At 40.0% G+C, this 25,874-nt stretch overlaps 1 protein-coding gene across 2 annotated transcripts in view; it reads right to left on the bottom strand.

Moving 5' to 3' along the window:
* Nucleotides 1-1,310: 1,310 nt before the first annotated feature.
* The window catches only part of LOC128019635 (neuropilin-2), a 66,367-nt gene continuing 41,803 nt past the window's right edge, over nucleotides 1,311-25,874 (bottom strand). The window contains exons 9-17 of one of the 2 annotated variants that reach the window (XM_052605718.1): nucleotides 24,320-24,669; nucleotides 23,502-23,646; nucleotides 14,911-14,988; nucleotides 13,579-13,722; nucleotides 11,137-11,402; nucleotides 10,925-11,021; nucleotides 9,386-9,418; nucleotides 3,747-3,809; nucleotides 1,311-3,202 (exon numbers count right to left, since the gene is read on the bottom strand). In XM_052605718.1, coding sequence (XP_052461678.1) covers nucleotides 2,898-3,202; nucleotides 3,747-3,809; nucleotides 9,386-9,418; nucleotides 10,925-11,021; nucleotides 11,137-11,402; nucleotides 13,579-13,722; nucleotides 14,911-14,988; nucleotides 23,502-23,646; nucleotides 24,320-24,669 — 1,481 coding nt within the window. In that variant the 3' untranslated portion in view covers nucleotides 1,311-2,897. The other variant, XM_052605719.1, reaches the window with a different exon arrangement.

Genomic DNA, 25,874 nt, shown 5'->3' with positions numbered 1-25,874 from the left:
GAAAAAGATCAGCAAAATCATAAAAAAATAAAAGAAAAAAATAAATCATAGTTATACACAACACAACCCAGAAGGGTTTTTTTAATTAATGTGAAATGTTGCCTGCAGTGCCTATAGAGCATCTACGAATCAGATCATTTATTTTGTCTTTTGCAGTTTTGTTGAACAATTATTATATATTATAATATATATATTTTTTACGTATTTCATTGACCTTAGCAAGGTTGTTTAAACAGAGCCCAATGTGAGAGTGTCGGCCCAAGACAACTTTTCTTTCTAGAAAGACACATAAAATAGCAGAGGGAAGCAATCCCACCCAGTAACACTAGCTCTTGGGAGTCCGATTCAAGGCCTTCTCAACTATTATCAGAGAAACCACAAGACAGAGTCAGCAAGACTTCAGCCATGATCACTGACAAATTTTCCATTCTGTTCCCCTCTCTCCTTCTTAATTGTTGGTGAATTGCATTTCTCAGACGTGGCGTCGCTGTTAATGAGGAACGATAGCAGGCATCCACATGACGGCACATTCCTGAATAAGCCACATAGCTGACACTTCATGATATTACTTGGTCGGGGCTGTCAGGATTCAGAACAAAATAATTATGCACATGGACCATTAGTCAAGTCAACTTCAAACAGGAAACAAACAAATGTGCCCTTGTATCTGCAGGGATCTGGGTTTAGACGGAGACAGAGACCACTGCTACGCCGTGATGCCCAGCGAGCCACTCTACAATGAGAGTTTTGAATGTATGCAAAGCTGAATATCTTATTCATGTGGTGTGATGCTGTTTCTCTGTGTTAGTTATTTGCTATGTTAATGTTTAAAGTGAAATACAAGATCATGTGATATATTCAATGATACATTTTACTTCTGAGATTCTGTCCATGTATGGAGTTTACGTGTTTGGTTGGATCGTGTGGGGTCTAGTCTGAAGCTAACAGTGTTTTGGAGACAGTGGTGCTCACCTCTCGTCTCAATCCCTTGGAGGTTGTGACACTGAATTAAGATTGCAAACTGATTTCAATGGATCGTCTGTTCTCTCTCCACTTTCAATACCACGACTTAGGTGCCCTTGAGCAAGGCATCGAACCCCCAACTGCTCCCCGGGCGCCGCAGCATAAATGGCTGCCCACTGCTCAGGGTGTGTGTGTGTGTGTGTTCACTGCTCTGTGTGTGTGCATTTCGGATGGGTTAAATGCAGAGCACAAATTCTGAGTATGGGTCACCATACTTGGCTGAATCTCACGTCACTTTTTTTGTCACTTTTCACTATATATATCTAAAAATTCACAGCAGTCATAAGTATCGTTAATCATACTTTATTAAATAATAATAATAATAACAATAAAAAAGCATTTTTTTTCCTGTACAAAGTCTACAAATAACAATTTTTGAATGTTCTGACCAGTGCCGGGATCTCCATGTCTTTTGGTGTTGGCCTCCTGTCCCAGACAGTCGAGGTAATACTATCACAGCTCTGCAGCAAAGCCAAAACAGGCCAGAGCTCCAAGGCACTTGGAAAAGAGTCAACAGAGTCCAATGAAAACTGAACTGAATACACACAATCTCTCCCTCTTCATCACTCTGTCTCCCAACAACTGAACAATCCCGGTCTCCGGCTGCTTTCCGCACTCCTTAAGAAGACGAGCCCCTCCACCCCCCTCGCTTACCCACAAGTCAACAGAACTCGCAGTGTGGCTCTGGGGACCGAGAGGCCAGTCTGAGGTACAATAAAGACATTTACACACACTTCCCCCATGTGTGCACTCGTTCTCTCACTCTCTTCACCTTGAGGTGAAACGTTCTGTGAAATTCTCACCCTTTTCTCAGTCTTGCACCAAACCTGGTCTTGTCAGCCTTCATTTTCAGCAGCCCAAAATAAACCATGAAGTAAACAGACAGGTGAAATGAAAGAAAGCAAGCTCAAGGCCTGACCCCTCCGAGGCCCCAGTGGCTTCAAACCCAAGGACTGGTGTTTCAAAATGGCTCTCCTCCAAAACAGTTTGCTTAAGGCTCGATTGTTTGTACATGAAAGTGGCTTGGGGATTCTTCAGTTCCTTCACCATAGTCGCTCTGCCAGCTCGAGTCTTTGTTACTTCAGGAATAGAGTAAAGAGAGGAGGAGAGAACTGAAGATGCTCTCTCTCTTTCCACTCTCTCAACACTCTTTAGCTTAGTGGCTCTGAATCCTTAGCAATCCATAGGTTGCGATGAATTAGTTTGAACTGTCCGCACAGAGTCTTCAACGCTATGCTTGGAAATCAAACAGTAAAAAAACAAAAAAAAAAAAATCATAATACTTTAATCTAAAAGGATTTTTCAGAATGTAATACAGCATGTTTTCTTTTCCGCTGTCTAATAGCCACAACAAAAACATTATGCTACAAAATGACTGAACTGAAGTATAAAACCTTTATAAGAGGCATTGACGGTTCAAAACGATTGTGAAAAGTGGCAAAGATGGGAATGGGAACTTAAGTGGGTCAGCAAAGAGACACAAGTCTAAACTAAAGCAAATGTCCACAATATTCTAGGCCACAGCTTTCACACAATGGAGGCCGAAATTTCACAAGCAGTCTGTCTTCTAGTGCCTCTCTCTAACTTCCATCAAGCATTATTAGATTGCATTTTCTTTACAAATCTATAGCAATATACATTTGTTTGAAGTTATTTTCTTTTTTGAAGGGGGGAGAGTCATTAGGTTGATATGTGTTGATCACTATTCACTCCCATTGAGCTGTCAGCAGGAAGCCTCTATGCTCCCAGTGATCCTGTAACAATCCCAGTCAGAGATCAGCCCTATATTAGCGACATGGAGTCCATTCACAGTTTTGGATCAGGCCAGCACCCAGTTCACGAGCGGAAAGAGCACCTCTCCTGATTGGCTGCCGTCAGGCCTCGGAGCAGCAGCGCTGCTGGTTGATCTTCACCTTGTGCTTGATGCCATCGTACAGCTCGAAGTTGTAGTTCTCCAGTGTGGTGGTGCTGCGAGATGATAGGCCATTGTAGGAGCATGTGCAGTAGAGAAGAAGCCCGGCGCAAACCGCTCCCAACAGAACGCCCAGGGAGCTCATGACGATGATGGTGACCAGGATGGGATCAAGGGTGTACAGCCAGGCGTTGTCTTTCTCTGAAATCCGCGTCACTGGAGGTTCCTGTGGGGGGTTGGGTGTGGTCCAGGCAGGGAACGGGAACCCTGGAAACAGGAGAGACAAAACAATCCATTTTATATTGTGCTCTAATAGAATGTTTTTCAGTTATTGCATAGTTATTGAATGCAAGTACACTGAAAACAAAACGAATGTCTGTATAAAATACTGATAAATAAAACATGTATTGCACTGTTGTTTCAAAAGTCAGAATGATTGATGCAATAGTAGGTGGTATAGTATTATTGTAGTCAGTTTTCTCTTTTCAATCAGCTGCTATCATGGCAAAGCAATTGCTTTCTAGAAAGTTTGAAGTGAATCTTGCTGAGTGCGCTGTATTCTTGTATATGTCCCACTACATGAATAATATTACATTCTGTTATGGCACAGATATCTGAAGGTAACTCTATCGCCTGAGTAATGAAATTTGTTCCTGGCCGAATAATAAAGGGACTGTGCGCTTATAATGTATTGGCTAGGCATTCATGTCCACATTTGTGTGCTTGTGTACTTTCTGTTTCAGTCCCCCTTTGTGTTTATTATTAAAATACACCAGTCAATGCATGCATGTAGGTTGATGAATAGATTTACCTTGACCAATATGCTCTCTGCCATTGAATAAACGATTATTTCCAAGGACTTCGGGTCTTCGTTCTGTTTGGGAGACAAACACAATCCAAATGAAACTCAGTGTCAAAATGAGTATACAAATAAAGCTCTTTGGTATATTCAAACTAAAGAACATTATTTTTCAAGGAGCCAAAAACACCAGTATGATGTGAGAGCACAAAATGGCCAACAAAAACTGTCCAGTGGTGATCACACAGACTTGGTTACAAACAACTGGAGCTATGGAGGCATATTTTATTCATCATTAAATAGCCACAAAAAGGGTACAAACCACTTTGGCTGCAGTTTGTAGAAAAATATCATTTTATTGTAACATTCCATACAACATTTCCAAGACCACAAAATTCAACAAGCTAAAATATACCCCATACTGTATGTATCTGAACAGGCTGAAATGCTGTTGTAAAGAGAAACGAAAAAGCTTATATAGATGGCAAGGGACAAAAAAGTGCACACAACCACAAACCCATCAGAACTTGTATCTAACTGATGCAAATTAAGCATAATGTCGACATAATGAACATCCAAAAGCCATGTTCAGTAAACATGATTAAATAACTCAATAGACAAACTGTTTTAATCAAGTTCAAATTCTCTAGATGGAATATTTCACTTTTTTATGCAAAACATATACATCTTACAACCTGGAGTTTTTTGCACATTCAAATTCAGTTTCTCCAGACAGACACTTCAGACGTCTACTGCCTTTTCCGGTCTCTGTCTCTGAGGAGGGGTGAAAGCATATGCTGTTTTGTGCAGGTACTATCAGAGACAGACTCTTGGCATCATATGGGGCCCCTTTTGAGGGCTTTTGCTCATTAATATATTTTGAGACACAGCAAAGACAGATAAAAACAACAACAACAACAACAACAACAAAAAAAACCTCCCAGCAAGAATGCATACAATGGGTTTAATAAAATGTAATCTGGTCCATTACCTAATGAAAATTCAAACGAAGTCTCAGCCGCAGTAGATTTAAAAACATTTCATGATCAACTGAAGTCATTTATAAGCAACTCAGATTAAATAGTAAAGAGAAAAACTGAGAATGAAATTAAATTAATTAATATAGACAAAAAAAGAAAAAAGAAAAAAAGAAATACAGGATCACGACTGTTTAAAAGCATGATATAAATTCATACACTAATCATACAGGCATATGAACAACCAGGACTTTTCAGAAAAATGCACCTTGCTCAAAACAAATGTCAAAAGCAAGAAGTTAAATGATATAATTGCTCAAGACAAGACAAGACAGGCAAATCTGACACTGGTGTTAATATACATTCAACTGGGGGGCACAGAAACTCATAGAAATGTGTTGCATATCACAAATTCTGCCTTAAAAAAGCAAGACATTGCAAAATATGGCAGTGCAACAGAGAAGACATGACTCAAAATTGAGCTGAATTTATGTCTAGCATGAAAGCTGCCATGTGTCCCATCTCCCCAGAATACACTTTACTCTATAGAGGATTATGTCGGTAAAGAGGAGACAATGCTCTACAATGGGTCTGCCAGGTCAGGTGGTCTCTCATGCTGTCTACGAGGATCTTTCATGTGCTTTTGTGTTTTAAACAAACCCCTTCAGACCCTGGATTTTGCAGAGGAGGTCTTTATTTAGAACCGGGTTTTCTTTGATCTCGCCTTCCATCTCCCCACACATTCTTTCGCGAAGAACAGATAAACGAGTGAAAAAGAGCCAGCCCGTCCGTGATGAGGGATTATTTTCACCTATTGCCAGATGCAGGGCATAACAAGATATCAGGATTTACTTTCTCCTTTCATCCCAGTTGCTTCAGATGAAGCCAAAATCTGACGTGCCCGCCTGCCAGATGCTTTTAGCAATGGATGAAGCCTCAGATTCTTTATGTGTACAGAGGAAAATGTTTTGTTGGGGTAATTTCCACCCTGAGCTCTGATGGTGCCTATTTTTTGTGTTTGTTTAGCACAGAAGAGAACACTGAACACTATGTACTTGGACAAAACATCGCAGACCATAGCATGGTATTCTTTTCAGAGGTATACTGCTACGTTTCAAATGGCACACGAAAGAGATTAAGCAAATACTCGCAAAATGATACAGAGAAAATGATTCAGAAGTGCATTTTAAAACTTTCTCCTGCATATATATATAATATGTTTTGATATGTTAAATGATAAATAAACACAAATCTGCAACAAGATTGTCATATGCAAATAATGCTAATAAAACAAAATGCTGTTTATATTTTTCACTGTCTGCTAATTCGACTGATAGATTTGCAGAAAGCTTCCCAAAAAAATACAGATAAGAGGTTGGTTAGTAATTCAGTAAGACATCAGCAGGTGTACTGAGTGACACTATAGAAGGTGGACTTGGAAATGGGCTCCAACTACCATGCTAATGTGCCAACTGGCTCCCTGAAGCAAAATCAGCTAGCGAAGCGCTCTTGCACCGTCTGACATTTGGCAGATTTACAAAGCTCTCCGCTTCTGCTCTTTTACAAGACTATGTTTAATCAAAATCTCTGGGGAAACAACACACAAATACACACTGCTTTAGCATTAGCTATAAAAATAAAGTCAGCGCATCAGTAAGCTGCATGTGCACTTCGGTTCACTTCGGCTGAGTGTGAATACGAAAGGATTAAATAATAAATAAGAACAGTGATCGGCTTGAACTAGCCCAATGCCAATGAAGCGACCTAAGGCGGGGTCATGTGACCTTTGCATATAGGCAAAAAAACATTCTGTATCACTTCAGACATACTGTGAGTGCCAAAGCCCCAGTGACTTTCAGAAAAGAAGAGTTTATATATAGACACATATTGACAGATACTCAAAATGAACTCTCAGAGAAAAAAAAAAAAAAAAAAGCCTTCAAAATGCTTTTAAGAAGCTTCATTCAATAGTCAAAGGAGACCAAACAGATCACTGGAACGGACCGAATCCATTGCTCTGCTCAAGCTCTTAAAGAAAAATAAAAGGACCAGACCTCATAACTTTATAGAGGTACCAAGATTTTAACAATTCAGTACATTCCATGGTACCTAACCCTTCCACGCACATCCTGTGAAGAGACAGATTCTCTAGCAAGAACATGTGTGCTAGAGTGTCCAACGTTCATGCTTTTGTCTCTTTTAAACTTCTTGTCAAACTCCTCAAGCCTCAAAGCGTTCCTATGTGCACGAGATGCGGCTCACATGCAAGGAAAAGTTTCCTGGTTTTTCTTTTTTGCACCAATGCCTTCCTCCCGCCGCTGTTTGCAGGCTCTCCTCAGAGTTTGGCAATGCTGCTGAGTTCTCTTGACTGTACAATAGGATTGGTCATGAACAGGAGATTAGAGCTTTTCACAGTAAGGTTCCCGTCCACACAGAGAGAGAGATAGAGAGAGAGAGACAGAAGGGGAAAAGGGGTCCCTGCCAGTCAGGATTTTGGCAGGATGTGCATTCGGCACAGCAGATCTTCTCCTTCACTGCACTGGAGCTCCACATAAGAGTCACAGAAAACTCGTCAACTCTGGTGCTTGCACTTGTCTACATCTTCTTTACCTTATCCTAGACTTTAAAGGACACTACCTAGATGTCCTCTTGAAACAGCGGAAGTAAGTTGTTCATTGGTGTCATCTCAACACTGGGAGCAGGGTTCTTGCTTTTCTAACCTAATCGTTAGCATCGGCTCCACCCCAGGTCCGGAGAGACCCCTGGGGCCGCTGCCTGTGTACTGTCCCGTGAACGTGCTCTGGTAGGACACAGAGTGCTGACTCTTCTTGGTCGCCAGGTGGTAGCGATGGCAGCACAGCACCATGACCAACGTGACGCAGCCCAGGAGGAAAATGGCACCACCTCCGGCTATTAGGTAATACCAGTAGGTGGGCATGGGCTGCAGGGACACTGTGGTGTCAACAGTGGGGTCGCTCCAGCCAGGTGAGGCTCCCCCTGGTGGAGAGACACAGAAGAGTTGGCTTGGGGTAGAGAGGCATGCATACTGCATAGCTTCAAGCCATCTTGGATTGTACGTGAATGATTTTGCTCTGATTTGGTGCTGCATACAAACAAAACAAACACAGACACGCAAATGCACATGCACGTCGCCTGTTCGCGGGTGCTTGATAACTGTTCCAACTGATTTTAGAGTGAAGACATGTTTTATTGTTTGTGAACAGATAATACATCTCAGATAGGTTGTGCTAATTCTATGTGGAATCTGCGCCTAATTTCATATGCAACCAAATGCAAAGTTCATAAAAGCATATAGTGTCATAAGATACGGCTTATGTCATTCTTTTGTAATGCAGTAAACTGGCGACTGTGTGTTTGTGTGAGTTTATGTGTGTGTGTGTGCTCAGTAGTTTTTCTTTCTGAGGGAAAGTTCTGTTTTCTTGCATGCATGGATCTGTGCCAGCTTCATCTGCCTCAAGCCAAAGTCTTCCATGAACTCAACCCAGCAGTGCAGGAAACCTGCTCACCCATCACACATGTGTGTACACACACACATACCTCCACCAATCACTCTTTCTATTCCCTCCATTTCTTCTTTCTCTCATTTATACATAAGAACGCATGCAATCTAGGAATTCTGAATACTATAGGAAAATGAATCTACTTACACTGGGAATCATTTCCACTTCAGTTAAAAGAAATATGTTATTAGTGGGCTTGTGTGCTCCACAATCATTTAAAATGGAGTGTATGAGGATTATTCCACTGCAGCTGATTCTGATTAACTGCAATCATACAGCTGTTGGGGAATAAACATGACATCCATAGCAGCTCAGTAGCTCAAACACACCACCAATGCTATGCTCACACATTTGATATGTACCGTCGATATCAGAGTTTTGCTGTTCTCATTACAGTCTTTAACAATTGTTAGAATATAAACTTATGTATGCATATATTTAGTTGATAGTTTAAAATTTGATGAAGAACAACAGTAAGATGTCACCCAAGAGGAATGATATCATAGTTCAGGAGGCTGAAATAGTTTTAAAAGAGTTCTCATTGATGTTTTGTATCAACTTTGTCTCAGAAGATTCTAAAAATTCAGATGATGTGTCTATTTTGATCTGTGAAGCACCTTGAATAGCAATTTATTTAATTATGATGCAATACAAAATTATTATTATTAATATTACAGAATTTGGTGAGAAATCATAATGAAATCTCAGGGGTAGACATACATGCCAACTGAATCCACGGCCACATTTGATGATGTTTAGGCATGACATCGACACCATATAACACAGCATGTGATGTGGGGCTGCAGATGCATGCTGGGATATACACCATGCTCCAAATATCCAATAATAATAATAATAATAAATAATAACGGTGAGGACAATAATGATGACAGCAATGATTTGATATAAAGACACCAACGTCACTGAAATGCACAAATAAACACATAATCTGCACTGGTGCTAAATCTCACTTCACTTCAACTTTGTTGTGGGATTGGAAAAAGTCTCTACAGAATCTCTGTGCGCTGCTGGTGTGACGCTCAACCAAAAGTACAATGATTCTCAAAAGCCCTTCAGGTGATGCAAGCTGCTAGGCAACAAGCAGGAAGCACAAACATTGGCACAGGAAATGACAATATGCTAGAAAACTCACCAGTCATTTCAGGGGGGAATGCAGCAAAGGGTTCTGAAATGAGAGAAAAAAAGTAAGATTTAGTTAAAGAAACTGGCACAAATGAAATATATCCACATATATAACAATGGCGCAGATAGAATTCTGACACATGTGACTGAGTATGGTTAATATCATATGAATAAATGACTCTGAAGCTCCAATTCCTTGACCAAATGAATTCTGAGGTGCTGTGAGCGATGCTAACCATTTCACTAACTCTCCAAAATCCAACCTTTCAGCAGTCTGAATACATCCTGATATCCCAAGACTCCTATTTGAGTGATAACTGACATGTAGGAACATTTCCTGCATGACATTCATTAAAAAACGCTTACAGCCCCTTTGACTACATATGCAAAATGATTAACACAACTCCCCAGAAACCCTTTTGCTCATCATAAAGACTTGTGTCTTGTAGAGGGATTTGTAATTACAAACAAAGGTTAAGGAGAAACAGAAAATAGATAAAAAGTGAAGAAGGGAGGAGAACGGGTGTCATTTGGCGAACTGTGCTGTGAACACACTCAGAATGCCGGAGAAAGAATGTTTGGAATGCAGTCGCTTTAAAAAGGAACTCTGCAGAGAGACGGGACAGATTTGGCAGCTACGCGGGGCTGGCGCATATACATCGAACAGCTTTTATTAATAAGAGCAGTCCCAAAGCTGGGGGCCTGTGGCAGAAATGTGTACATGAGCAACTGGATGAAAGTGTTTGTGAGACCTCACATCAATTTTGATTCATAACTAATCCTACTTTTGCTGATCATAGTTTAAATATAATAAGTAATGGCATCCTCAGAGGGAACAGCAATGTTTTGCTCAGTAAATAACCTTCACCAGCATTGTGTGTGACTGGCTTTGTAGTTTTGTTCGACATTAATGTCTGTTCTGTGTTTGTGAACAGCTGCACCGTCGAGAGCAGGCCTGCCTGGTTATTCCCTGGCATGGCTCTGGAAAGCTCTGTTTACAAATAAAAGAGAAGAAGGAAACGAAACTAATGAAACATAGATTGGGATCAGAGCCCACAGGGTGAGTGCGGCCTAGTTTTCAGCTAGTTTTTGTGCGAGCTGAGCACTTTAAAAACACTTTCCATGTGAATTTTTTTTGTGAATAGGAAGAGTAGGGTGGGCATGGAAAGCAGAATGGATCATTAGGTGACATGCAAGGAACAAAATGAAGTTTTTTGTAAATTTCGAAATAAGTATGAACTTTTTTTTCTTCTTAAAATCTATAAATATTTTTAGTGGCCAAAAACAATATTTTCTATATTTCTATTCAAAAACAATAATGTAAACATATAAATAAATATATTATTACTTTTTTTTAATTATGTTTTTGCCAGGTTTACATTTTTTTTATTTCATTTAATTTTATAATTTATTGATATATTTTTTACTTGTCAAAGCAAATTTTACTTGCATTTGGTGCTTGGCAGATGCTAATTTGGTCCCTGGAGACAAATATGGCGGGTGACAGTGAAAGAAAGACAAGAAGGAAAGACCAGATGTTAATACTTACGTGTACACTGCTCGAGCTCGATGCTGGAGCTCATATGGATATTGTCGACCCAGATGTGCCCTCGACTGCCATGCTCGAAGAAGCCCTCGATGACAACCTTACAAATTAAAGAGAAAAGAAATAGAATTAAGGACCAACATTCAGATCGGCTGGTATCAGTTCATCCTGTCTTACTCTCAAGTCATTTTCTACCTTTATATAAACTGTCATACCTGATATTCTTTAGGAGACTGAGGCAGGATGGTGCGTCCTTCCCTCCACATGGGCCCCTGATCTCCTTTCAGCGCCCAGAGCAGCGTCTCCTCCTGGTCATCGTCCCGAAGCAGCACACGGAGGCTGTCCTGACCTTCACCCTGCAGCTGGTAGTAGAAGAGCAGACAGACGGGACGGCGCTCGGGTCCCACGGATGGGCTCATTAGCCGCGCACGCTGGGGCTCTGACTTAGGACTCGCCTCCACATACAGGAAATTTCCAAAATCTGTAGAAAAACAAGAGACAAATGGTGATGCTAAACATCTTTTGTTGGTCCTGGAACAACACTGCTGTCAAAGACGCATGTTCCTAACTCTCCAACACTAACCATTACCCTAAACCAAAACTTTAACCCTTAATCAACCAGGATGTAGATCCAGGAACATTAGGAAATCACTGATCAAGCCAATTTTCAAATCTCCCTTTTTCTGTTTCTTTCTCACTGTTACATTGCATTGAACATTCTGGTATGTCTTTATGTTTGCAAAGTGATAAATAATTGATTTACAATGTGTCCAGAGGAAAGAGTCCTTACAACACAATCTCTGTCACATCCCAATGTGGACATCTCAGTAAAGTGGAAGAAAAAGGAACGGGAGAAGAGCGGAAGAGCGGAAAGCGATGATCAGAGAGGAGGCTGGGAAACACTTTGTGAGTGATCTGACTGGACAGCATGGCACCAAAAATTATCATCATTACCCACCCTGCCTCAGCTATTCTACTACCTTCCACTGATGTACAGAGAAATGGCGTAGTCGTTTCTTTACGTTCGCCCTACTTTGACACATTTATCATCCCAAATATATTTAAAATAAAGCACTGAAATCAGAGATCAGATCAGGCAATCGCTGGTCCTCCTGAATGAGATGACTAAATAGATTATGCTTTTAATTAATGCCTAAGAGTTTCCTCTGTTTGATCTTGGGTATCCATATAAGAAAATTAATTACCCTTTTACAGGGAAAGTTCATCATAGCTCGGAGACTGTTTAGCTTAGGTTGCTGTGCCTGTGAAGTAACCAGAGGGCAGGGAAAGGTGCTTCTGGGTTTACTGATTTTAAGTGGAACCTTCTACATCTAGAGTTAATTAGGCTGACTGTGTATTAACCCTTTCTGGACCTCTGGTTTTCTGTTTCCTGGTTTAAACGCTGGGGTATAAACACTTTGGAGTGCTGCTCCAAGGGCCATAGACTATACACAGCTGAATGTGAAGTTTTATTGAATTGAGCTGTGCTATAAAGTGAATGAGTTGAGCAGTTTTTGTCCAGGGATGCTGGGAAGTGAAGCCAGCAACATACTCCACAAGTATGCAAAAAAAAAAAAAAAAAAAAAAAAAAAAAACCTTATAACAAGTTTTAACATACAATTGTGACTTTTTATCTCTTAATTGTGATTTTATATCTCACAATATTAGTTAATATAATTTTTTTACAGGCTTCTATACAAAACATCAACTCTAATAATATATAATTTGGATATATATATATATATATATATATGTATATATACATATATGCATATGTTTATATATAAAAACATATACATTTATGTATATATATACATATGACAATACACTCTGACACTTCAATAGAGAATACAATCAATGGAGAAGGTTACTTTTTGGCCCCAGATGATGTACTCTACACAGTTTGTTTGGAGAAGGTAAGAAATGTGAAGTCACACATCTGGTGTAAAAGAGATGGAAGAAACACAAGAGAAGGTCTTGGGCTTGGGGGTGCTCTTAATTTGGGAATGGTTAAAACAGGAGGGGATTTTTTTCATTTGACTCCTGGATCTCTCTTTAAAACCTGACATGTGGAAAACAGCAAAGATTGTTTTAACAGCCTCACTAGGCAGAGTTCTCCAAGAATTCATGGGGGATACATGGATAACTGTACATTTGTGTGTGTGTGTGTGTGTGTGTGTGTGTGTGTGCTCCGTGAAGCACTCAAAAAAAAAATTCAAGCGGGGTTGATAAAGGTCAGGGACATGAAGGAATGCACAAGAGGAAGAGTGAGGATGGACAGAGAGTGACAGATGCTGATCACATTAATTACACACCTGTAATGAGACGGATGGATGGAATATGATAGGTAAGAACATGTGCGTGTGTGCGTGTAATTGCTAGTATTGCTAAAGAGGACAAGGGCAAAGGAAGGTCTGAAAGCATCTTTCGTGCAGTGTTTTCACAGTAAGTCACCACAAGCACTTTCTACCACTGTCCCAGTTTATTTTCTCAACAATTCTTACTAGACAAGCACACTTGTCTTCTAAAGATTCCCTATATTCCCACTGCTATCCCTAGATTCCCAAAGTTTATGTTCATATTTGAAGAGATTAGTGTAAATATTTGTTTCTTTGTTTTATGCTATGTAATATAATGTATTAAGATTTGGGACTTACTGTCAGATCCCAATGTCAGGTCCAGGCTAGGACTAGAGGAACTATACAGAGACCACTTCAGATCAGACATGGGGTCGTGGGTCCATCCACACATACTATGCTCAAAGTCACACAGACCACCCAGAGACGAGAGAGTGGTGGGAGCTAGAGAGAGAGAAAGAGAGCAAACCAGATTATACTCATTTTCCTTGACCTCAGACTCTGCTGTAGGCTCTCCCATAACACACACATAACACAGACACTGTATGTGTCTCATGAAATCTATAGACACATTTGTCTAAATGCACAGCTGACTGAATTCAACCTACCCACTGCAGTTTATATCATTGCTATACTTTCTGAAAAAAATATCTTGGTGTGAAGCCTCCATATTCCTACTAAATATTTTTTGCACTTGTATATTTTATATACGTATTATACTGTGTATGAACATATGATTTGTCTAATTTACCATACACAGATTCCCATCTAACTGTACCTTTACAGATTTGTTGATGTATGTGACAGATTGCCTTTATGTAATAGATTCCTGATTCACTGTATGTTACAGATCCCAGTTTCATTGCACATAACATATTCCTACTGCATTGTATACAACAGATTCCCATACAGTATATATGACAGATTCTTGTATCACTGTACTTGACTGATTCCTGTCTCACTGTAAGTGACAGATTCCAGTTTTACTATAGGTGACAGTTTACAGCCTCACTGCATATGAAAGATTGCCATTTCAGTGGATATGCACAGATTCCTGTCTTACTGTACCAGACAGTTTCCAGTGTTCTGACTGCATGTGAAGGATCTCAGTCTCACTGCATATGCACTGACTGGTTCTGCTCCTGGTGATGCTGTTTTAACATGCAGACACCGACACATTCCAGCACAGCCTCATCTACATGGAGCACTGTGCCTCAGCATTTAGCAGGCCTCCATCAGCCATCCATCCAAAGGCATGCTGCTATGCTAGTTAGCATAATGTTAGTCTTCATGCTGCGAGCCTCTACTCATCAACACATAAGTGTGTACAAATGGAGGTGCGGCAATCTGTTATTAGAGCTCTGGGAAAAATAATGCTGCAATTACACTGCAGAGTACTGTAAATAAAAGTGTATGTGCGCATGTGTGATATACTGAAATGCTTGCTTATCTAAACACTCACGACTGAATAGAACAACATGCTATACTTGATATTCTCAATACATGTTAGTTAAGTTTTGAGTCTTCGTAATACACATAGATATGATTGAATTGATTGATTTCCACTCTGTAATGAGATCTGATCTCATTCACGACAGTAATATATTCATGTAAGGTGCCCTGTTTGATTACCTGGTGTCCTGTGGGCAGTATTCGTCTCCTCGTGAGGAGGGAGGGTAGGCGTGGCAGTGTCAGGAATGGTGGTAGATTCTAAAACAAAAGTAAAAAAAGAAAAACAAAATAGAATATTAGATATAAATTAGAATAAAGGCATTTACTGTGCACTGGAAAACATTGTAAGACAATATTAGTGTTCTCTAAAGAAGAGAAGACTTCTACCAGTGCTGATTTATACGCAAGTCTTACACACACAGGCAAACACTCCTTAAATATCAAATAACAGAATAATCACACATGATCGCACACAGGCATGCATGCACACCAGCATATGTCCTCTAAAAAGTGCCCACAACCACCAGACACACGCGAAACAGACTGAGTCAATTAAAAATGTGCACATGCACACATTGTGATTACATTAAGAGAAATATTGCAAAACCACAATTAGAAAAAAAAATTCTGAGCATCTGAGAACTACTTACTGGCTATTGGGTAGAATAAATGGTTCATTACTACTTCCATTACACCTCAGGCCACTGCAGTTACCGTACCAGTTACCCACAATGCCTTTTAATGTGAAACCACTGTTGCCACAGCTATTTTCCATGAGTCACCAAACTTTTAAGGAGGTTTCCACCTCTGACACTGTCTTTCACTGACTTTCATTTTATAAACAACAAAAAAGTTCATCCTTTTCAGCCTTTTTTCTCTTCTTTCTCTCCACATATCTCGTCTATGAATTCATGTTGAGTTTTGGCCAAGACAACACAAGCGAGACAACAACAAAAACGTCAGTGTCTGCGATTGCAACAGCGCTCCTGCATGGTTTCTGCCGTGATCATTTGTTATGACAGAAAATGTTGAATCAGCAGTTGCATCTCTCTTTCGTTCCCCGCGGGGGATCGAGCGAAAGAAGATTTAGAGACAACGAGGCGTAAATGAGTAATGATTGTCAGCTCTTAAAGTCATTAATGCCATTACTCTTAACAATTCCCAGCTTAATTGGCAACTATGTGAGTGGCGTAATACTAATCATGTAGCACAACATGAAAAGGAGAGGCCCACTGTAATATTAATTAATTAATTAATTAATTAATATTAATTTCTATAAGTGGGTGCGTACATGAAAGGAATGCACCATCTGGCTGCTTCTGACATTAAACTCTATTAATTTTCTGCCCTTTATAAATGCAATTAACTTCCTAGCAAGTCCTTGATATCTGGGAACTGAGCGCTCTCCCTCACCTAAAATACCTTTCATTCTTTAGTCTCACATGCATTAAGTGTGACACACTCCTGTCTCGACTAATAGACACCACCGTTCAAATGTTTGGTGTTGGTAAGACTTTTTTAAAAGTCTTGCTCACCAAGACTGCATTTACTTAATAAAAAATACAGTAAACACATTTATTTTATTCATTATTATCAAAACACTTGTGCTGCTTAATAAAAGATATTCAATATTGTTTAAGAAAATTTTAAGACTGGCAACTGATATTTCTCTTCAAATTACACTACTTTCTATTCACTCTATGTGAAATATGCTGCTGATTTCTCCTGATACCTGAAGCGCAAGCTATGGATAAGAGCAAGACATGGCAATAGATTTCCAATATGCTCCAAAGCTCTATTGACGCAGCCAATTGATCTGGATCCCAGAACTCTCTAGGCATCCTCTGAGATTTCCCCCGCAGCCTGACAACACATTAAAGCCATGAAATGTTTCCAGGTCTCAAAGACAGACCAGATATTTACAAGCAAGGGCTAGTTTTGGGGTCCCTCCTCCTCACCCTGAAGAATTACTTTTTTTAAGCTCTGTATTCAGAGCACAGAGTAGAGTTAGCTCTGTTTCCTCTCTCACGGGTCCTTCTGAGTCTCGGCAATCTCTGACTCAGCGTTTTCATAGCAAGACGGAAAAAATGTTCAATTATGTAGAAAGCCTTGGAGCAAATCTATGCCCCTGGCAGGCGGACCAGCTGTACTTCAGCGCCTGACTGAGATCTTGAGCAGACACTGCATTACAAGAGAAAACAAAGACTGATGTGCGTTTGGAAGATTGTGTGGCGTAACAAACAGAGGACAGGAGTCAAATCGGATGAAACAGAACAACAGTGAAAGTTATCATCAAAAGCTGATCTGAGTGTATTTAAACATTCTGTTCAAGTCACAAGAACATTAAACGAAATAGTAAACATGCACTGAAACACACGCACAAACACACATACTTCAACAATGATGCTTCTTCATAGGCAACCTAATTAAACATTTCCAACTTGAAAGATGAGGCTTCTGGCCTACAGAATTCAATATCAAAGCTTTTTTCCAGCAGGACTGAACTAATTAAAGCTTTTGTCTCCTTGTCTTTAGAACACAGAAAGTAATAGAAGGTTTATTGTGTTATCCCTCAGCCAGAAAATTCCCCAAATACACATGTACAGACACACACTGAGTTCAGACGGGCCTGTTTGCTTGGCCTCTGATAAGGACTTTCCTCGCAAGCTCAGTTAAACCAGCAAATCATCTCCAGGTGATGGATATCAAATATGCTTCGCTTGCCTAGAAATATATTCACATATATTCATATTCACATTGGATGTCCTCAGAAAGCCCTGCTTCAAAACAACAGCGGCAATTTATAAAACAAAAATTGATTTATAAAAATAATTTTCAACTGACTCAATGGAGAGTGAATACAAAATGTCAAATGTAAGAATATATAGTTACAAAAATGTAAAAGCATCATCTTCAAAACCATTTTTGAGGTTATATGCTGCACTTAATCCTGGCTAAAATGCTATAGTGGGTTGTTCAGACATCCAATCAAAACCTTCTTAATGCTTGTCTGATTAAATATTTATATGCAGATTTAAACAATGATAGCAAACCATTAATCTGAGTGATTAAGCTACAGTTTTATTTACTAGTATGTTTCAGTAAATTTTACCCAAAAAGTTTAGTCAAAAATGAAAATTCAAACTCGACCGCTTAAGAAATCAACTATTTTACGATTTGGTGTTTTCATATTAATTCATATGTTAGGGGCAGCTGTGGGCTAATGGTTAGAGAGTTGGACTTGTAACCTGAAGGATGCAGGATGAGTCTCAGTGCTGACATGAGATGTAGGTGGGGGGGAAGTTAATGAACAGTGCTCTCTTCCACCCTCAATTCCCCTGGCTGAAGTGTCCTTGAGCAAGGCACAGAACCCCCAGTTGCTCCCTGGGCACTGGATCTATAGCTGCCCACTGCTCTGGGTGTGTGTTCACTACTCACTGCTGTGTGTGTGTGCACTTGGATGGGTTAAATGGAGAGCACCAATTCTGAGTATTGGTTACCATACTTGGCAAATGTCATGACTTTCGTTATATATATATATATATATATATATATATATATATATATATATATATATATATATATATATATATATATATATATATATATATATAAATATATATATAAATACTAATCATAATGGTCCAGCCCTAAACATGGGGTGTAAGCAGACGAAACAAACACATACAAATCAGTACAAAAACAAATAACTGATTTGAATTAAAAAGAATAAACCAAAATATAAAATATTTACAACCATGAGCGTATGTAAAATAGATTATATTGGGTATTGCACATCTTTTGCAAAACACAGAAGATAATTGTGTTTTTTGTCTTTACAATGAAAGTTAAATTGGTCCAGTGTTGTTTAATACTCCACTGACTGCCATTGATTGGGCAAGAATAGATGAAACAGTTGATATACTCCTCAAATTTGTTTTATTTTTTGTGTTTCACAGCAAAAAAGAAAGTCATACAGGTTTTGACAGGATTATAATTTGTGGGTGAATTAAAAGTATACATGAGATTTCCAGTAGGAGAGCTGGACTGTACACTGGAAAGACCATAGTAGGCACACATTATATAAGGAAGAGCTGGGAAGATGTGCTGTATGGAAAAAGAGGAGTGGAGAACAACCTAAATATTTACAATGGGAGGATATGAAGAATGACATGGGGCTTTGTGGGTAAATGCCTGTGTGCAAACATGGATTGTGTAGGGGGACTACACTAAATAGAAACATGTGGTTGATAACATCAAAGAGTCAATTCAACTACTGCTAGATCACACGCTCACACTCATCCATACCAATAGAGAGATAGCAGTGAAATGGTGGGGCAGAGTCTCGGTTTTGGTAAGAGAGTGAGGTTGAGCCAGAAAAGCAGATAGAAGTGATTACACTCTCCTCGTCAAAGATCAGAAGAAGTGGAAACAATTTTCCATCACATCACCAAGCTGCCCATGCAAGGAACGTTGTGTCCTAAACCACACTGTTCCCTTGACGGACATCCACAGGCCACACCCACACATCTGAGAGTCATCAGTGAGCATTGCACATGCTGAGTCTCTTTCTCTCTCTTTAAGGTGTGTGGCATTCTTGTTCAGCCATGTACAGTATGGTGTGTTTGTACCGTGTGCGGGGAATAGGTTATGGCAAAACTGCAACTCAAAACTCAAGACATGTCAGCTCACACTCATTGACCATCGTGGCCTTTGACTGCTATTTAATGGAGAAGTATAATGCTATGTCATGCATTCCAACTTATTTACAATCCTAAAGAGTTGTATTCTCAAGCTAAACATTACCAAAGCAACAAAATCTAGTTGGATGTATGATGGAGTATTTCTGTGCCAAATACACTGCTTCAGGATTTGTATACGTTTCAGAAAGTTTCTTTCAAGTATGGCCCTGCATGACATCATAAAGGGCAGAATTCCTTATAAGGGCACTTCTCCTGAAAGAGCGCACCCGTGCACACATCAATCAGAATGAGAGCAAGAGCACGCCCGTCAACATGCTTCCTTCGGGTTACAGAAGTTGTTGGCAGCACTGCGCAGAACTTGCTAGAGAAGGATTTTACATTTTGTTTTTGACCACAAATTCAACACTGTCACCAAAGAAGTGTGTTTTTGGTTGTGAAGGAAAGATAACCCCATTCAGCGTCCCAGAGAAAACAGTGTTAGAGGAATTATTTGATGTTGATGTCACAGCTTGCAGAAGAGCAAGCTTTGCATGCTTGTGACTCTTTAGCTATGGCACACCTTGAGAACCTCGACTGTTTTCAGAGCTGTATCTGTCTTTTATAAATCTAATCAATCTAAAGACTCTTCAAAGACACGAAGTATGCAGTACTACACTATAGATATTTAAGATTAACATGAGATTGGGAGAAACCCTTTTATGTCTACAGTACACAATGGACATAAAATACAGCTCCTATATACTTGAATGGTATGTGGCACTGTAGTAATGTAGCACTGTACTGGTTATCTAGATAGATATTTTTACATTTTAACAAAACAATTATTTATAAAACTTTATTTATGTATCCATTAGATAAGCCTTGGTGAGAGAAGTCTACAGTAGGTGCTGTAGCTCCAGCAATTTTGAGATGCGTTGCACCCAGCAGAGGTCACTGTCCTCACTCTTTCTACCCCTCTCTTGTTCTCCCAAAGACAGGAACCTCTGGCTTGACGAAAGTCCAGTAATGAATAATAGACAAAGGTGACTGATTGAAATATCTAAAGTCCCTTGGTGTGTCTTTCACGGTCTTGCTCTCACAAGGTCTGTCTTCCACGCATCTGTTTATTTATTCATCAATTCATTATTTCTCTCCTCGTGACCCTCACTCCAAATGATCTTCCTCCGGGAGAGTGATGGGATTTGGGGACAAAATCATAGCTTAGCCACAGCTCAGGATAATGCAAGGAATACATGGTCTTAGTTTGTGTGTATTTGTACAGTATATAGGAGCTTTATGATATATTTAACAATATATAAATCCAGTTTGACATATGTAATTTAGTTAAATGGTAATTATCATCAAAAATGGACATTAAATGTAGATTTGGGTCTAAATTATTTTTGCATATGAGAAGGCAGATACTGTGGTATGAAACAAGAGAAATTGTTTGCTTGGGGACAATGGAAAATTTTACAGTTATGCCATCATTATACCACTCAGAATCAAGTATTCCAGAGCGATATGTAATAATAACTTGTAATACCTCACTTTTTATCAAATTAAATGTGTGTGTTCGGTCCGTAGACAACTATGCAGGCAGTGGCAGATGTGTGTGATTGGCGTAAACATCTCCGTGCAGTGGAGTGAGACTGATGTAGCCCTGTGAATATTTAACGTCTCTCTACGAATCCCCTTGGCCCTTCAAAATCAGAACAACAGCAGTCCCGGCCCCTGCGTCACTCACCCTCGCACTACAGCTGCAAACAACCACAATTTACTAAAGCAGAGTGTGCTTTAGAAAGCCGAATTAGGACAATCTCACTCAAATGAGATCTTTAACATACTGTAGGTCTGTATGTTTTTTGTTGTCAAATGGCTCCTTTGAGGACCGGTACTGGTAGTGATCACTGTGAATGTGCAGAACAGATGGTAGGAAACGAAACAGCCATAATATTATGCGAACGGTTGGAAGCAAAGAAAGTATAGAAGAAAAATACACACGGTTCAAAATCACACAAAAGTGTAATAGTGTATATAACACTGCTGTAGCTGGGGGCGTTGTGTTTATTTTTTATTAAAACTGATAACTCTGACTGTAAAATCTGGCTTTATGAGCAACGTTGAACTTGCTGCCAATAGCCAATGAATACACACATCTGTGATAACACATTTGTATCATATGAAGTTGCTAAAGGCATTGGCCTTCATGAATCGTTTAATGTTTATTGTGAATCCATTTGGTGTCATGCCCAAAGCCATGGTGTTAGAATTGTAAAAAACAAAACAAAACAAAACAAAACAAAACAAAACAAAAACACACAAACTCTGTGTCACTCACCCTGGAACCATAGCTGTAAACAATCACAAAAAGACAAAGACATAAAAACAAAAAACTAAATCAAAACAAAAATAAAATAAAAAAAACAAAACAAAACACGCACCATAACTGCAAACTGCAAAATTTACAAAAATAAAAACAAAACACACAAACTCTGTGTCACTCACCCTGGAACCATAGCTGTAAACAATCACAAAAAGACAAAGACATAAAAACAAAACAAAAAATCAAAACAAAAATAAAACACAAAACCCTCAAACCCTGCTTTCACTCACTCTCGTGCCACAGCTGCAACCAACCACAATTTATAAAAGTACAGTTTGCTTTTGCGAGCTGAATTAGGACGATCTCACTCAAAACGTAGGCCTGTTTGTTTTTTGTTGTCAAACGGCTCCTTTGAGGACCGGTACTGGTAGTGATCACCCTGGATGTGCAGAACAGATGGTAGGAAATGAAACAGTCATAATGTTGTGTATACGGGCGGAAACAAAGAAAGTACGAAAGAAAAATACACACAATTCAAAGTCACATGCAAGTATATATAACACACCAGTGTGTTTGTGTGTCTCGGGATCTGTACGTGATTAGATTTACTGTGGAGATTAGGAACTGGGGCTGTAGTTTCAACAGTGAGTGGGGTAGATTGAGCCCCCTGTGTCTCGAACATCTGGTGCACAGTTGTGCACTGCGGGGCCTCCCCGCACTGTCATTGCATTCCTTCACGCAAACATAACCATGTATACACAAACACAATCAACCGTCAGTCCATTTTTCGTCACTCTCAACTCACTGGCTTTGATCCCTCGTTTATTTCTTTCATCCGCTTTGATTATCGTCTCTTTCACTCTCTTGATCTTTTGCTCTCATTCATTTATGGCCCACAGGCTCCGTAAACCTGTGCCAGTAACGCACCAAGCTCCGCCGATGACACATGAAGCTTTCATCCCGGATCTCATCTTCTGCTTGCAAAGTGCCACCAACTAACCCCGAGCCAGCACCGGCTCTCTATCTGACTTTTCAACATGCCTTCCTCCTCCTGCAGTCTTGCCATGCTAATAAACCTGGGCACTGAGCCCTGAGGCTTCCCCTGTCCTCTACCCACATAGGCCTTTCTAGCAGCTCCTCTAATGCTCCTTCGCCCCCGGCACTCCTGCAGACACAGAGCCATGAAGACAGCCCGTTGATTACTGCCCCTTGGCCTGCCGCTTTATAGAGCCCAGGCCTGGTCCAGAGGGAGCAGCCGTGTGTTCTTTTGGCTGACTGTCATTCTGTGACAGGTAAAAGATTCAGGAGGAGGAGATATGAAGGACACCGTTGACAGAGAGCAAAGATGGAAGTGACAGAATTGTTCTATGACTGCTCTGCTTCTTTCAACTGCTGTAGCTAAGGGTGTTGTGTTTATTTTTAATAAAAACTGACCATCCCGACTGTAAAATCTGGATGATATGAGCCACATTGAACTTGTTGCCAATAGCCAATGAATACACACAGCTGTGACCGCACATCTTTTGCATTATATATTAATAAACGGCATACAGCTAAGCTAATTAACTTTTATTACTTAGCGGATTAACTGTTTATAATGACTACTATAAATCAGCTTTGTGTCAAGATACATAGTGTAAAAAGAGCATAAGCAATACAAAAAATAATAAAAATAAACAAATAACTAAAAAACTTACACAAAAACAAAAAATACAAATAAATAGATAAAAAACTAAACAAAAGAAACCATACAGAGGTCTTACCTGGCAAGTCACAACCCAGTATCTCCAGTCTCATTCCGATGCCGGCGGGAGACCACCGCTCAGGATACACTCGGATAAACTGGGCCACAATCTCGTCAAAGCGACGGATCTCTGGAGCGTCGTAATGCATGTTACCCTCAAAAATCTGGAGAAGCAGAATTCATAATAGCACTTTAGCCCAGCTGTGTGATTGAGAGAAGAAAGCTACTGTATATTCTCTGTATTTCTGAGTCTCTAATGCAGCTCTGCAGCTCAGGTTTTAATTAACACAACTGTGGATGATTTCACTGGAATGTTATCAAAGCTTGCAGCATAATTGAATTCTGCTCTCAGAGTGGGAGAATGAAATGCAGAGTCACTGAGATGAGCAGTAAAGAATGAAATGAGTCTGTTAATAATCTGATTCTGGTGAACTGTTCATTACTGTAGCCCTTTCACCAAACCACAATATTCAAATTTGCATGATTAACTAATTAACCTAATTCAACTCCAGTTATATTTTTTCCAGGTCAGTCCTTCTCTGCTGGAAAAAGATTATATATCATGCTTAAAGTGGTCAAGCTGGGTTTTTACTGGTCCAAGTTGGTTTAATTGGCATCAAGACCAGATCAAACCCCAGGTTCACCTAGATAATCAACTATTTCAGCTTGAAACAGACTGGGCCAATTACCACTTTAACTCTTTTAACTGTTTTATCGTCTCATTAAGAGACCTTAGTTTGGAAGCTTTCTAAAAATAAAATAAAACAACTATTAAAAAAATGAATGACTGTTGTGATTTTTCTAAGTATCATTAAAGAAATCCTGCGTCATTCTCACCTTTGGGAGATTGGTCTTGGAATCGATGATGTAGCTCCAGTCTTTTCCATTCAAACTATGGGAAAGTTTATACTTCCGCACAAAGGCCCGGTTCTCCGTGCTGCTACTGCCGTCCACCCCACGGGCCCCTTGTGTGATGATACCCCGTACAGTTTTGGGGACTCCCAGGTCCACCTGCAGCCATTCTTCACCAGCCACAGGCTGCGCTGGACTGGGGAACCACCCTGAGCGGCTGGCCACTAGCCGGGCCGCACCTGTGGCCCCGTGGATGTCCCTCATGGAGGAGGCCGAGATCTGCGAGTCTGGCAGGAGGCCAGATAGCATTCCCTGCATCTCAGAGCATGGAGCGTCTGGAAGGAGGATGGACACGCAGATGAGTTATGGTAAGGCAGAGAGGAATTGACATTTTAAGGCTGGAGAGATCAATGTGGTTTTGTCATGAGAGAGGGCTTAGGAGTAAATAATAAATAAACAGAGCATGTGTGGCTGAGTTTTTTATGTGTACATCCCCCCGGAGTGGGTGTTTGTGTAGGATTTATTACAGGAAAAATGTTGTGTTCCAGTATTTCTAGGTTCACCTCTACAGAGTTAAAAGCAAACCCACTCAGCCCAAAACAGCCATTCTCTGGCTCAGCCGGCACAAATACAAAAGGTACCAGAAATAAATGATTGATTTTGGCCTATGGCTTAAACACGGAACAAAGAACAGAAAAACAGGCTGGGGCATCTGGTTCAAGCCCATCCTAACAATCTCAGTTGAATTACACCCAGAGGTACACCCACACTCCTACTGAAAGAGCAGTAAAACACAGAACGAGGCTAACGGTGCAAACGTGATCGATGGCTTCACGGGCATCTTTATGGGCTCAGCTCTGCCAGATATCTCGCGGGCTGAAGCATCACTCTTCCATGGGAAAGACAGGAAGGGCAGCGACACGCCTCACTGAAAGCAGCTTGTTCTGGGCTGGATGCCCGAGGGACAACGGCCCCCGTGAGACTGCAGCAGGTCTAATATGGAGGCCAGCGGTGTGTCTGTGCATCGTTTGTGTCAGTGTTGAAAAAGACCCTATCTCTAAAAGCGCATTTTTCCTGCTCAGTGTCGATGAAAAAAGGAGTGAATCACTGTTTAATAGCGTAATGATGGAGTGTGATGTCTCTGATAACATCAGTGCAAAAGCAGCTCACCTCCTTCATCTGCTGCAGGACATGCTAACAGAATTAGGTGACTGCTATCTAAACATCTCCATAAATAGCAAATATTTAATCAGTACACTAAAGAACTGATAAATACACATCTGAGCTCACTTGACAGGGATTCAGTGGGCGTTTGGAACAGTATTTGTCACATGCAGTATCTATGGGCTTGCTGAGTATGAGTATATAGATCAATATATTTATATATATCTACATGTTTAGATAATATAGAGATAGAAAGATAAAGCTAAAGAAAGGTAAATATTGATAAATCTATTTTTATGTACCCATTTATATCTACCTTTCTATCAACGAACCAATTAAACACCCAACTTTTCAGCAAAATTGTACACAAACAAAC

The sequence above is a fragment of the Carassius gibelio genome, chromosome A9 (genome assembly GCF_023724105.1).
Source record: "Carassius gibelio isolate Cgi1373 ecotype wild population from Czech Republic chromosome A9, carGib1.2-hapl.c, whole genome shotgun sequence".
Lineage (NCBI taxonomy): Eukaryota > Metazoa > Chordata > Actinopteri > Cypriniformes > Cyprinidae > Carassius > Carassius gibelio.
Note: the sequence above shows the minus strand (reverse complement) of the source record. Positions and strands in the feature narration are given on the sequence as shown.